We start from the raw sequence: 14,701 nt of genomic DNA, 5'->3' as shown, positions 1-14,701 counted from the left end.
CCTCGCCCCTACCCGAGGCTTCGGGAGGCCGGAGGGGAGCGAGCGGGGAGACGACCGGCGACGCGGCGGTGCCTCCTCCCCTCGGGCCGCCGCTGGAAGGGACCCGCCCCCCGGAGGATCCGGCGCGGCCTCAGGCCTCCCTCCTCCGCCGCAGTCCTGCGCCTCAGGTCTCGGCCGGCCTCACACCCGCCTTACTCGGAGTAGTTGTTTCTGGAACAGCAGGCAACCGGCCTCCTCCGTCCCTCCGTGGAGGAGCACCAGGACACGGGGCCGTGCGCTGCCAGGCCGGGTGCGAGAGGGCACCGGGAACCCCTCCAAGGACTAACACAGTGTCCTGAAGCGATGGCAAGAGCCTTCTCAAGAACATCTGCTCCCGGGGGTAGTGGATACCGAGGGGAATTAACTCCCGGCTCTGGACTGCTGCTCCCTGCAGGGGCACAGCCCCAAATGTGCACGCCCTTGGCCATGGCAGGGGTACCCATGCTAGTATCAACCACAGCGCTTGGGCTTTGGAGCCAGCCAGGTACCAGGTCCAAAATTATGTTCCCACCTTATTCTGCAGCTGTGCCTGGAACAGAACTTTACACACACGGTATGATTTGGCAATCTTTATATCCACAATACATCATAACCATGCACAAAAATCAAGTGATGTGTATATTTACAAAGTGAATTGCACTTAACACAGGAACCAGGAATAAAAGTAAATGAAAGGAACCTCTCTTCTGGGTTGCATAAAGGTCCAGTGCTATTTATAGCCTACAAAGCCTAATAGACAACACTACCGTGCATTATCTGACCAGTTTAAAATAAGAATTACTGTTATTTATTGAAACAGTGCAGCCCTGGAGATACTCATTTCATGGAAACATTCCATTAATCACTGTTCAAGCTGTATTATCTATTAAGACTCTATTAAGAGTCTGCAAGTCAAAAGAATCCAACCTCAGCCCTGACTCACTGTATTCTACTTGAAGGACAGTTAGTCTTCACCTCTTAATTGTCTGGTTTTTCTTTTCTTATTTGAAATTCAGGCCCCTAACTTTAATACTGTTTTCCCTAGATTTTTATGAAGGAAAAAAGCCTCCCTAAGCAACTGAGTCACTTCATTAGGATCTTTTTTCTTCTACAGAGTCCAGAACCTCTAAGCAAGTTCTTCCTTCATGCTTGGAAGGGAAACAATCACCAAGCGCAGGTAAGACTCAATCATTAACAGCCCACAGACAGATCACATCCACAACTTCTGGAGCAGTACAGCATGCAGGAATCAAAGCATCAGGAAGCAAAAATACCTACTGTACATTTTTCCAAGCAGCTTTGGTAAGTGACCTACTCAAATAAAGGCACAGACCAATCCTTACCATCCTGGCACGTCCAGCTGAGAGAGCTCTCTTCTGTTCGCACAAGAATACCCCATTACCAGCCTTTCCACAGACTGCGGGGTCATTACAAGTGATCTAACAGAACAGCACCCCAACAGGGGGGATCTCCAGGATGCAGCAGTCTTTCTACTGCTTCTAACCTGCTAGAAGTGCTGAGAAGCAGCCACAGGGGGAAGAAGGGATCATAGTGCCTTTTCCTTCTACCAAATTTTGATGGTCTCTGCAGCACACACAAAAATTTTTAACAAAGTAGCAGGCAGTCACTCATCAGCTGGATTTTTACAAGTACAGAGCTTTAAAACATTCCCATGAATCAAACTATCTTGTCCTGTGCAGGCTGTAGACAAACTTTCAGTAGGGATCCCAGACCTTAACTCCCCTAGTCTGTAAGCATCTGACTCAACAGGAAGAAAAGTTGTTAGATTGAGGCAGTCTACTCAATGAATTTATTCTACCAATTACCTGTTTGTGTGCTCACCACCAAATCATTTTTATGTGTGAATTTTGGCCTTTACTCTCCCCATAATAAACAGAGTAGTTAGCAGAAAAGACTCCTGTCTAATACTGCATTGGAGGACCTGTTCTAAATATCAGCAGGAGCCTTCAACTGAGGTTTGTATTACTGACACTGGGCGGTAAGCACCCAGTGCTTTTTAGTGTTATTTTTCAATAGTTAAGTGAAAGTCATCCTCAACACCCAAGTAAGGCAAGCATAGCACATGTTCCTTCTTTCACAGGCAGCATTCCTGTCATCAGGAGTTTTACATAAGCCAAATTCTGCACTCAAACCTCTTATAGCAGATGGAAGACAGCTGGAACCTTTTCTATTTTCCTGACAGCAATACTGAGAGACACAGAGCCAGTGAAGTTGCAGTATGAAGCTGTCCAGGTGAGGTTACATTTAACTGTTCTTTTCACATCAGGAAAGCATGGTTAAGGAGTCTGGCCTATTGGAGAGCTTCTTTGAATGTCAGACAGCTCTTCAACAGTTCAAACTTCCTCAGGATTCCTCCAAGTCTTCCCCTCTACAATTTCCATAGCCATCACCAACAGTGGGTTGGGCTGTAGGTATAGTTTCTGAGGAGTGCATAATGCTTTCAGCAGGACACCAGAGTACTCAAGATCAAAAGCATTTTCCCCTGTCTATGCACAGGAAGATGGTTCTACCAGGCAGAACTGGTGCACTGTCCTTCTCCTATTGGCACTAATGGCCCTGTGCTTAGTCTAGGCAAGAGCGTCTCAAACCCACAGAAGGGCTGCGTCTCTAACTGCCTGGAGAGCAGCACAGCAAACTGGGCAAGAGTCAATACCTAGTCTAATAAACTGAGTGACCACAGCAGATAAAACCACCACTTAGTTTACAGTGCTCACATAAGCTATGTATGTGCAAGCACACACATGCTTCCCATGTCTTGGGTATACCAAACAGTCCTGCAGCAAAAGGCAGTAGGCCTTTCCACGTAACACAACAGGTCTCCAAAACAACCCAATCGCCCTGGCATGAACAGCGTGGGTCCAAGATCCACCTGCTCTGAGGGGGTTTTGGTCAACACACAATGAAGTGGTACAAGGTCTCTTCAATACCCATATAATTTAACAGCACTTAAGCCCTAGACATGAACCTTTTGTTGGGACTCAGAGGCAAAGTTCAGAGCATTCCACAAAGTCAAAGACTAAAGAAAATCTCTTTTAAGAGACAAGGAAGTGACTAAACTGCTTCTCAGCTTCTTATACCAGGCCAGACTGATTCTAGAAACTTCATGTTAAGTACAGGATTTGCAGAGTAAACACATTAATACATCACCCTGAACTAGTAAGTCTTCTTAACAGCATGATTCTTCCTCATGCTATTCAACTTGTTTCTTTATAAAAAGTTTTGTTCAAAAATTAAGGAGCCCAGCTCCACTAGTGTCTACCTGTTCTTGAATGAAATACTTTCAGTATCTCAGAATTTTCCATTCTCTCTGATGGTGTGCTCATCTGCCAGCCTTCTAAATACTGACTGCACATCACATTCTGGTCTAGGACCACCAAAAAGGACACTACTCCAGTTCCCACTGGCTGCACCTCCTCTCAGAGGATGCTGTTGAAGTAAATACCATGTGTTGAAAGTGCTTTCTGACCTGGGACACCCTTAGGACAAAGCACTGTGATGCCTAAAGAGGAATCTATATCCTGATTCAATGGGACTAGGCTGCAACCATACACCCCTTCACCTTGAATGTATCCTCTAAACAAAGTTGAAAAATGGAAGTGCTAGGCACCATGTGCACCCTTTGCTGTGAACTGCAGCCCTCTAGGTGCATACAGTACAAAATTAAAGGCATTGGTCTGCAAATCTTATAAAAGAAAAGCCATCAGAGTTAACCGCCCTTAATTTTATTACATAACCAGACAGAACAGTTGAGACTGGAATGTCAGATTTCCCCTTCAAGCACAATTCACAGTTTCATATTTGCTTTGTATCAGAAAAGAAAAATCAACTCACTAATACGCAGGTAGGATTCATCAAGTGACGTACAGTCTCAGAACACGGAGCAAAAATTCACTGCAAATTGCTTCACTAGCCTTCAGAGAGCAGCAGATGGTCTCCAACTCTTCCTTTAGATCGTTTCACCCCATATTTGCCTCACCATAACATTCAGCATATACCAGAGGGGATGCAAGTGTGTAAGAGCTAGTGAATGATGAAAAGCCATCATAGAAGATTTTCACAAGCTAGCAAGAGACTGACTACACATGTTGTGATAACATTCTTCCCATTCACCAAAACAAAGTATTATAGTAGTTAGCCCTGCTGATGACAAATTTGTTACATCAGGTGAAGTACAATCATTTGAGAATTACAGTCTGCAATTCAGTAAAACAGAATAAGAGGAAAACAACAGGTTAGTAGTTATTACGTGAAATCTTAATATTACGCATTTTAGTAGAGGTCAAGAAGATTATGCACAAGGTCAATAGTGAAAGATCATGAAGAGAAAGTTCAAGATGCAGAAGTTTTACAAAATGTATAAAGTATTGTGTTTCTCTACAACAACCAAAACCCTTACAAGTGCAGGTATATACATGACATGAAAATATTGCTTCACTCACTCAAACAGGGGTAGGAAAGATCTAGAGAAAAAGCAGCATGCAAAAAAATGCTGGGACTATAGAAGATCCTGCTTTCAGACACTGATCTACAGTACAAAATAAGCCTACTTGTACAGGTTGCAAAAGGTTTCTGAAATCAATATGCTGGCACTTACTGTACAATAATGTTAACTGATTAACATAAGCCATGAATAAATATTAAGCCACTTCATAAAGCCTGCACAAGCAGCACAGGCATTCATGGTGGCAGAGAAAGCAATGCAGACATACTTCATTGTTCCCAAATAAAACAATAGGGAAAGATTTCCCAAGCAGGAAACAGTAAACTACACAGCTAGACTAACTGTATTAGGGGTAATTACATACTAAGTAATGTTATTTTCAACAGCTTTCTTACCTGTGTGCAGCCACTAAAAACCTCACTGTGAGACTTTATCAGGACAGAAAACAGAGCATTTGGTAGGATAGCTATTTTCTTTTAATTTCTCCCCCATGTTTACAGAAACACAAGAAAAAAAAAATCTGACTATGGGAGGAAAAAGCCTTGTCACCTAAATGTAGTTATTTCTTCAATATAGTTATAGTCAAGTCCCCATGGTTTCTCTCCCAGAAGAAAAAAAACCAAAAAAACCCCAAAACCATTTGAGGAGAGTGTTTCATGGGATAATATCCAGCAGCAGGTGTTCCAACACAAACATGTCTATCAGATCAGTGCCTACATTTCAAGCCCAAAAGTCACCACATTGAAGGGTATTTCAGAGGGAGGAGAATGTTAGCCCTACAATTAAAGCTCTAAGGTGAAAGAGGGGACTTGGGAATGGGGTAAAGGAGGGAAGAGGGTGTCACTGAATCACAGGAGATAAGAAGTGCACACAAGTTTCTAAATGAAGCACAGACGAAGTGAAGGGCACAAGAGTCATCTACAGGAGGTCACAGGTTCTGACAGCACTGGAGTTTGTTGGATTTCTGTCCATCGGTGGTTGGTGGGACACTGATGTCAACTACATTGTTGCCAGGAGACTCATCGTGTGCAGACCGATCTGCAATCTGCTTCTGTGAAACAATGCGGTAGATTTCTGAAATGAGAACAGATTTGTTAGAGCCCAGAAAGACATTACCTCCAATGGAGCACATGCACATGTCAGAGCAAGCTGTCAAAGAAGATGCTAGAACCCAAGAATGAGAAGATTTTAACCTGAGAGCTGTGAAAGGGAATCTAGTCTGACCAGCTGTGGCATGTAACATCTGGCTGGCTTTCCAGCTCTGTAATGGATATGCCAACTCTGTCTGAAAAAGTTATTAAGACAAGATTCCCTACTGTCTTCCACAACAGCGCTTCCTATCATGTTCTTTTTCAACAACTCCATGAACACGGAGCCTTATTAAAAGGCTTTTTAAATGAGAAAGGAACAGGAATGCTCATTTCTGAAATAGGGAATCATATTTTTGATTAAAGAAAAGGGCAACGTAATCTAGAAACACCAATCAACAGGATGCTTGCAAAACATCATTGTGCAGCAGCAATGACGGTATCTATTTCACACTAGCTTCTGGCAAGCTGCTACTACCAAATGACAGAAATGCCTACTCCTCTCTGCTACAAATGAGTTCTCTCACCTATGACAGTAAAAAGCCACATGGCTCCATAAAGCCCCACATTGATCTGAAAATACTTTTCCTGAGAGAATTAATTTATTTGACTCAAATTAATTTATTCCTGAAAGCACACAGATCCACAAGGCTGTAACTGCTGAAGAGAGACTGCCAAGTTAAAAGCTTTCAGAAACAAACCATTTCAACTGCATAGTTAGTAGAAATAATTTAAGTTGAAAGGTTTTTAAATTACTTATGTCACTGACTATAAGCCCTTGTTCCAACTTCCCTCCATTGTGAGACAGGAAAAGGGCAAGTACCTCCCTGGAAGTCTGCGGTAAATATTACGGTCACATTCATACAGCCACAGCCTCAAAACAGCAACACCCAAAATCTTTAATAAGGATAAAAAAATCATGGGGCACTATGTGGGTTTTATTTATTTATTTTAAAGAAGCTGCACATATTTACATTGTTTAAAATTGAAACCTTTAACCCAAGACTGATCTCATTGCCACTGGCTACCTTCAGCTCTTTCTGCTGAAAGGCATGAGGAGAGCTGTACAGAGATTGTCACATCCCCCTTCTTTCACGCTCAGTGATATATTTTAATACTAGCTGTTCAGAGTCATTGCCAAGCCCTCTTTTTCTTTAGGGTAGCATCTGTTTGGTTTGGGGTTTTTTTTCCCAGTCTTTAGTGATCGCTCGAACTGGTGGCCAGTAAGGAAACTCCTGTCCTGCTTCTCCCACCCTCTTCCCTCCTCCAAGTCTCCTGCAGCTGCTCCCAACTCACTGCTCTACACAGCATATTTTTCTCAGGTTTCTTCTTCTCCCTTAGAAGGATAATTGTCCCCCACGTAACCACTTTAGGAATAGGCTTTTCAGGACTACTCAGTCTTACCAGTCACATCCCCACTGTACCTGAACTGGACAATCTCAACACTTTTGGGAGCACAGGACACTGCTAAGAGATAGTGATTTGAGTTCAGTTTGCCCATGCCTGACCTCAGCTCCAGTTCTGGCTCCCTAAGTACCTTATCTGTTACAGCACACTGTATTGGGGCTCTCTCCTAGAGCAACCATAGGCCATCTTCTCTACCTAGGGTCAGTCTCAGGACAACACTGCAAGGGAAGACAGGATGGATGGTGACCGCTGAACTACGCTCAGAGCACTAAAACCATGGATACCATCTCAAAGTGCCAGGCAAGTTGCCTCAGATCCAGCCAAGTGTCACAGATAAGCAGTGAATCTGCTATAAGGCTGCCCGGCACAAGAGACAGTCCCAGCTCAGGCAGCAGGCGGTCTTCTCCATGGCTTTGTCTCAACAGCAATGTTCTCCAGTTGCTTCACCAGTAGCTCTAGTAACTTAACGCAAATCTTGCTGGGCAGCAAATATAACCCATTCCTAGTCTGTCAGTCTTTTTACTTATAGAAGCAGCTTGGCTACCGTTTTTCTCCTGCCTGCCTCTTCTTGGTCATCTTCCTTTAATTGCAACACATTTCTGGTACCAACAGATTTGGCCAGCACCAGATCTAGTGATCCCAACAGTTCTTACTGCTTCCCTGCACACCTCTGCAAAAGAAACCTAAAAGAGTCTGCCTTACAGAATTCACCATATTAAAACTCAGCTTTTTTCCTAGTAATAGGCTCATGCATACATAATCAAGAAACAATAATACAAAGCCAGTTCTTCGGTCAGCATTCAGTAAGCAACATACACCAGACACTTCCTGATAATCAAGCAGAACCAGAACAAAGGCTCATTCTCATCTGACTGAAATCAGTATCTGGTCACAACAAAGCTCAGAAAATGCTCATCTTGAGATGTTGCGGGACATGTAAATCAGGCACAACTTCACAAAACAGTGTACAGGGGTAAGACTATAGAAACAGTTTATCCGTCTAGAATTCAGCTATGGTAAGCAACAGTCAGGAATTGGATCCTGCCAACTGTTCACGTTATGGATCTTAAAGAGCTTTTCAAGAGATGGAACAAATACCCTAACAAATTATATGGTGTTTTCTCCTCTTTAGGACAAGATTCAGATCTGATGGGGCAGCCAGAGGTAGAACAGTAATCCAATACCTGTTTGATAGCCCTCTTCCTATTTAGGTATGATTTTTAAGGGTTCTTTGCCAATTAGCAATTACTTCATTTTAGGAGTGGAAGACTATGCTTTGAAACATCAAACATGCAGAACACGGAGTGGAAGACAGAGTCGTTCAAGTTCATCAGAGTTTGTCAGCTCCAATTCAGCAGTCCTGCAGGCCCATGATGGTTTCCTTCAGACAGCCTTGGGTGTGACAGCACCATACTTCCCAGGACTCTGCTTCCAAGGATTAGCACTCAGTACTAGCTACTGTGCACTCAGCCACATCTACAGCAGTTACACGTGCTGAGGAACATTCTTGGGCAGTGGAAGTCATAAGCTGTGGCCTCATTTTGGCTCTGACCACTATCACATTCTTAGACAATTCCTGGGACTCTTCAGGGACATTCCCAGAAGGCAGTCTGCATGCAGCTATGCTGTTGGTGCATAGTCACCTACAACCCTTGCCATCATCTGAGAACAAGAGTTTAGTAGTCTGGACAAAAATACTATGTACCAGTCTGCTTTGGTGCAAGAGAACACACTGCAACTTTTAATTTCCTAGCATGCCTGTGGCTTCGCTGCCTAAATTTTGTGCAGGCACAGAACTACTAGTGCCTTTACAACAGTGCTATTGCAATAGCTTGAATTCATGGAACATCAGGAGACTAGAAACCTCCAGATTCTTGGGCAGAAAGGTATGCGTGGGGTGGGAGGCAGAACACAAAGGCAAGATTAGAAGGCTTGCAAACTAACCATCATTCCCAACATTCATTTCCAAAACATTCTAGATAACTGCAAAACATGCCCATGAAGATGATCCACTACCTCAGGAGGTCCTCTGAATCCATAATAAACCATACCTGTAAGGATGTTCTTGAAGGCTTCTTCTACATTTGTTGAATCCAGAGCGGATGTTTCAATAAAAGATAAATTATTTTTTTCTGTAATAAATAACAAGTTGCTCAGTTAAAAAAATTAATAGCACTTTATTTCACCTTTACTTTGAGGTTTTCACCTTTATTTTTAGGCCAATCAGCCAGGGCTAAGTCTTTTGTTGTTGTTGGGGTTTTTTTGTTTTGTTTTGTTTTACTGTTACACTAGGAACAACTTGGTGTGCCATTTATTTAGCTGCTAGCATTTCAGCAGCGTCACCTGTGACCACTGCCTTTCCATAGTGTGAGAATGTTTTCCTCACTGCAGCCCTTGTTCAGTCAAACAGTACAATATTATTCTCATCTGGCTACAGATCACACCTAGAAATACCTTGAGCCAGAGCACAGGCAAAAGCATGTTGGCTGCAACAGGAGTCACAATTCCTGCAACTCCAAAAAGATAAACAGACCTACACTTCTACACTTTCCTAATCAGACCCCACCTCCAAATTACAATAAACCCCCTGGTAATACAGTCTATTTTCTTCTTTCCTCTTACAATGCAAAAGATATATTTTTTTAATTAAAAAAAAAAAAAGATTGTGATTAACACCCAAACATGACACCTGGAATGGTACTGTACCACCTGCCCAGAAATAGGCAAATTTCAGTCACAGAACTGAAAACAGCAACACCTGTACCATCACTAGCTATTTAAAACAGCCTTAGTAGGAAGTGGGGGACAAAAAATAAGATGTTGAACCAAGAGATCAAAGTAATGCACTATCTAGAGTGCCTACTAACTTGTTTTGCTTCTCTTATATAGACTTTACTTCTCATTCATCTGAAAATTTAAAGTGGTTTTACAAACCACAGGGTACTAGCTTACTAGCAAACTTCAGAAAACATGTTTAAGCAAGCCCTAGTACTATTCCTACAAGGATTTTAACGGCTATACATTTAAATTCCACCCCCAAGCTTGATATCCACACAAAAGTAAGCTGAATGTCCCTAGGCCTATAAGGGCAAAAGAGTATTTGACCAGTGCTCAGCAAGATAAGAGAGAGAAGTAATGCAGTGGCAGCGGCTCACATAACCCACTTGATTTCTCCCAACAATTGATAATCTCCAAGTATGATGATCACTGCATTTAAATGAAACTAGATGACACTACTATATGCATCAGTGCTCTGGAGCAGAAACTAGACCATCTCAGGGAAGGTTCAGTATTCATTCACAGCTGTCCACATCAATACATGCTCAGTAGAACTGGGCCTCTAGGAAGGCAGGAAAGAGATTTTGTGTTGTGATATTTTATATTTCTATTGTGACATTTTCTCTTCTAAATGTTGCTTACTGTTTCTAGCCTTGCTAAAGGAAGTGTTTAATCTTCAGCTATCAGGCAGCTCAAGGACAGTGTTTCAAAAACATGTACTACCACTAGATTAAAAAAAAAAACCAAAAAACCCACCAAACAAACAAAACCCAAAACAAACAAAAAACCATAACACAACCCACCCCCCAAAACAACCACACATGCTATTTAATAAGCCAAGATATTTTCATTTAAAAAAAAATAAAAATCTTGAATGCCTTTTTTAGGGTCAAAAATAAAACTTGAGGTGAAAGTTCAGTCCTGGACAACAATAGCATGATTACAGCTTGTACCAACATCATCAAGTTCAGAAAGCACCAACCTAGACCACACTGTCTACAAACCTGCAAAAGCCCGGGCCTCATCAGTGGGCACAGCTCTCAGATGGCGGAGGTCACTCTTGTTACCCACCAGCATGATGACAATATTGTTGTCTGCATGATCTCTAAGCTCCTTTAGCCAGCGCTCCACATTCTCATAGGTGAGATGTTTGGCAATGTCATAGACAAGAAGAGCCCCAACAGCACCGCGGTAATATCTGAAACCATAAGGCACATTCCTTTACAGAGAGCTCTGAGTTATACCAACAAACCTGGTATCTCTGGCTCTTGTATACTGGTTACTACTAAAAAGTTAAAAACATTCCCTCTGCGTTGGAAAAAGTTGTGCTGATGCAAATACTGTTGTTGGGGGGTTTTTAAGCCTAAAACTAAGTTCCAAATGCTGGGGTTTTTTTAATGGCATTCCCAAAAATTCCAATGTATGTAACAAAATGCTGAAGAGACTGTGGAAGCTATGACATCTTCAGTCTGCTAAAACAGTGTGCAAGAAAACTCACAATGCATTTCAGAATTGGTACTGCTAGAAGGTTTTTGTGAAGTTATAACTTATCTTTCTGCCAGAAAAATAGTCCTTAGTAAAATGTCAGTATTTGTTGCTGATCTTTCAAATGCCTCCTGTCCCTCTTAGAAATTAAAGAGGGGAACTCTGGGCTATATTGACACTTATCCACAAGCCCGTAATGCAACAACAGAGTTTGCTCCCTCACTGCACGTTTGGGCCCATTCCAAGGGCTCAAGACAGCACAAGCCAATCTATATCAGCAATCCTATAACGTCCATATCTCTCTTCCACACAATCCTAACATTTCTCCTCCGCTCCACCAGCCCCCGTTGGACATCTCGTTGAACTGATTCAAAGCATCAAGTCAGCAGAAAACATTCACTTCTTACTGCTGCTTGGCGTTCTGCTGGCTTAGCAAGCTGAACTGGCCTAGCAATGTGTCAAGCAAGAGCTCGTGCCAGTACAAAGGAGAGGCAGGATCGCAGGACTACAGATGCACTCATTCTCATCGGCCAAGTCTGTTGCTGAACAAGACTCAGCCAGCAGTTTTTCTGCTAAGCTTCTACAGCAGTAAGAACAATTTAAGGGTCACAAAAAAAATTCTGAAAAACACACTAACAATTACGGAAAAGATGCAATTTGAAATCACCACTTACATCTGTTTCTGCCTTACATTGTTTCTGCATTCCTTCCCTATAGATTATTCCCTTTGAGCTCCATGCTCTTCTATTTTTCTCCCACCTATTCTGCATTACCCTATTTCACCTCAATGAAAAAAGTTCCCCTTACCCTGAGTTTAATACAAATGGCTCAATCTGTGCATGATTCAGAAACAAGTTTGTGCCTTTAAAAACTCATGTACATCTGTAACACTACAAAATTTCAACTCACTGATCAGACTATGCGCTGGATAACTAGGCCTGCCAATAGGGTTTTCTTTTTTTTCCTCTAAAAGATACTTTTGCCTACTAGCTACACAGAAGTAGGTACACCCAGAGGTTACATCTCAAGACACTGTTTGGATTAACAAGGTGCCGTACATGAAAGCTTCTCAACACCACTGTTCTAAATAGGGATGTGCCTAGTGCTGCAGTCAGCATTATCACAGGTGCCTTTCTATTTACCGGTTATTCAGCGTGGACTCTTGGACCTAATTTTCAGGGCTGTGACTAATTCAGTCATTGAGATTTCAAGGGAGTTTGTGGCTGCAGACTGCCCTAAAAATACCCTCAATCTCAAGACTGAGGGGGCAATGAAGACCAGAAGCCACTGGCATTATGGTAAGCTGTCATGCCTAGACTAAAACTTGATGCCAGACAGTACCCAGCTTCCATCAGAAATGACACTCATTCCACATGATGAAGATAGCACATACAGGGCAGGTAAAAAAAACAGATCACAAGACTCAAACAGAATTTCCCACACTTTTCATTTAAGCTGTCATTTTTTCTATAATAGTATCATTAGAATCTAAAAATTACTTTAATTATATTAATCAAGCAACACAGAAGTATTTGCTATCTTATGATTTGGATCTACACTGAAGTCTGTCGTAATGATTTTGTCATGTGTCCCAAATATGTTTCATTAGTTCTCTACCCATAAATTTACTGGTACTGTCTCTGCTAGAATTCTGCTGTTACACTGAGCAAAGACATAGTACTCACGCTGAGGTAATGGCACGGTATCGTTCCTGTCCTGCAGTATCCCAGATCTGTGCTTTTATCGTCTTCCCATCCACCTGGATGCTCCTGGTGGCAAATTCCACCCCAATGGTGCTCTTACTCTCCAGATTGAACTCATTGCGTGTGAAACGTGACAGAAGATTACTCTTCCCGACTCCAGAGTCTCCAATCAACACAACTAAAAGAAAAAACATTATTTTTGAAATTAAATCTTCATACCAGCATTTACATAGTGCAGTAGTGCTACCTTGCTGCTACGTTGCCTTGCAGGCAGGACCCAGAGGAGTTGCGTGGCCAGATAAACATAGGAGAAAGTTATGCTGACAACACCTCAGACTCTACTACTCACAGCTTGCTTCCCCAGCCCCAAAACAGCCCCAAGCCTTTTTGTTGCTAGCAGCTGCTCAGTTCCTTAGAGATGGAAATGAGAAATTGCTACAGGGACTGTCAGCAGCTACACATTGCTTTGGAGGCCCCAAGCCACTGCAAGTAATTAGAGGTAACTAGATGTCCCTTGCATACTCAACCTTTTTCAGAGGAAGGCTGCAACCCGCACTTCAAGAAACACTACAGTCAAGAACATGGCAACAGGCAACCTGTCTGCCTGAGAAAAGCCTGTGTACAGTATAAGCCTACTCTATTTTTATTTTTAAAAAAAACCCAAACAAACAAATAACCAACAACACAGAAAGTAAACAATTATTTGGAGTCCCTGTTGGGGTCATACAGGGTGTTCTATTTCAACAATTTAATTCGTAAATACATTCGCCACAAAAAGGGGAAAAAAGGAGACATTTGATACTACAAGCAAGATACAAAGCAAAGCAGAACTTCATCCAGCAAAATGAGTTCTAGTAGATTGCAAGAGAAGTAAAAGATGAGCTAAAAATCTCTGCCTCCACATGAGGTGTTGCCATGTTAACAGAAAAATGTTAGTGCAGAGAGATCTTTAGCACACAAAACCCAGCTTTACTGAAAGGAATTGTGAAAATAAAAGGTATGTCGTGTATGTAGTAGGAGTGTCACCCTACTTTGGGGCTGAAGCTCCCTGCTGATCCTGAGGCACACCTCTTTGCCATTCCTGCTTGAGCAGGCTGCTGCTTCATACTCAGCCACGCTAGACCGGGCTCTCCATGAGACCTTCTCATCAACAACTCCGACAAGATGCGTCATACTAGGTTCTTTACTATGCAGCTAATGCAACTACACACATTTTCTTAAATCCCTGTATTACTGACTAGAGCAAGAAATAACTAAAGGGAAAAAAAGACTAAAAACAACTTAAGTCTCAGCAAATACTGTATCATATATGACTTTGGTATTCAAGCTAACAGTATTCTGGCTTGAGCAGAATGAAGAAAGGCAATCTCAGTGAGGTTTCTTCAACCTTGAGAATATTTCCTACTTCGGTTCAAAGTACAGGTTTATTTATCTTCCTCATTCATACAATCTGTTTTTCCTATAGAAAAGCAGACATGGGCAGAAAACACTCCTGATCCCTCCACAACAAATTACAGAAGACTCTTCTCATTACACGCTTCCAGAATGAGCTCACCAGCATTCTCCCAGGGCCAAGGATCGTACTCGTCTCTTAGTGTTATTACAGCTTTTTTCTGCTCAGGCCATTGTTTCAGGATACAGCTCTGACAGCACACTGCTCCAGTTCACATACCTTCCCACCCCTGCTAGCAAATTCCAAAACTTCTGCTGTAGCCCTCCGTTACTCTGCTGTGACAGCTCCCGAGCTGCCTGCATAGATA

The 14,701-nt window shown here is 42.4% G+C and overlaps 1 protein-coding gene across 1 annotated transcript; it reads right to left on the bottom strand.

The window, feature by feature from the left end:
• Nucleotides 1-3,745: 3,745 nt before the first annotated feature.
• Nucleotides 3,746-13,135, bottom strand: RAB11B (RAB11B, member RAS oncogene family). The gene is made up of 4 exons (XM_010580482.1): nt 12,924-13,135; nt 10,758-10,951; nt 9,027-9,107; nt 3,746-5,554 (listed from the first exon to the last, which is right to left on the bottom strand). Exons 1-4 carry the CDS (start codon nt 13,133-13,135, stop codon nt 5,409-5,411), a joined length of 633 nt encoding a protein of 210 aa, XP_010578784.1. The 3' UTR covers nt 3,746-5,408.
• Nucleotides 13,136-14,701: the final 1,566 nt, after the last annotated feature.

The sequence above is a fragment of the Haliaeetus leucocephalus genome, unplaced genomic scaffold, assembly GCF_000737465.1.
Source record: "Haliaeetus leucocephalus isolate CR32 unplaced genomic scaffold, Haliaeetus_leucocephalus-4.0 Scaffold76, whole genome shotgun sequence".
Classification (NCBI taxonomy): Eukaryota; Metazoa; Chordata; class Aves; order Accipitriformes; family Accipitridae; genus Haliaeetus; species Haliaeetus leucocephalus.
Note: the sequence above shows the minus strand (reverse complement) of the source record. Positions and strands in the feature narration are given on the sequence as shown.

Coding starts and splice junctions, on each gene's coding strand:
- RAB11B (XM_010580482.1), bottom strand. CDS start 13,135: ATGTTTTTTCTTTTAGTTGTGTTGATTGGAGACTCTGGAGTCGGGAAG. Junction 10,952..12,923: donor TACCGTGCCATTACCTCAGC/GTGAGTACTATG, acceptor TTATGGTTTCAG/ATATTACCGCGGTGCTGTTG. Junction 9,108..10,757: donor TGAGGCCCGGGCTTTTGCAG/GTTTGTAGACAG, acceptor TATTTATTACAG/AAAAAAATAATTTATCTTTT.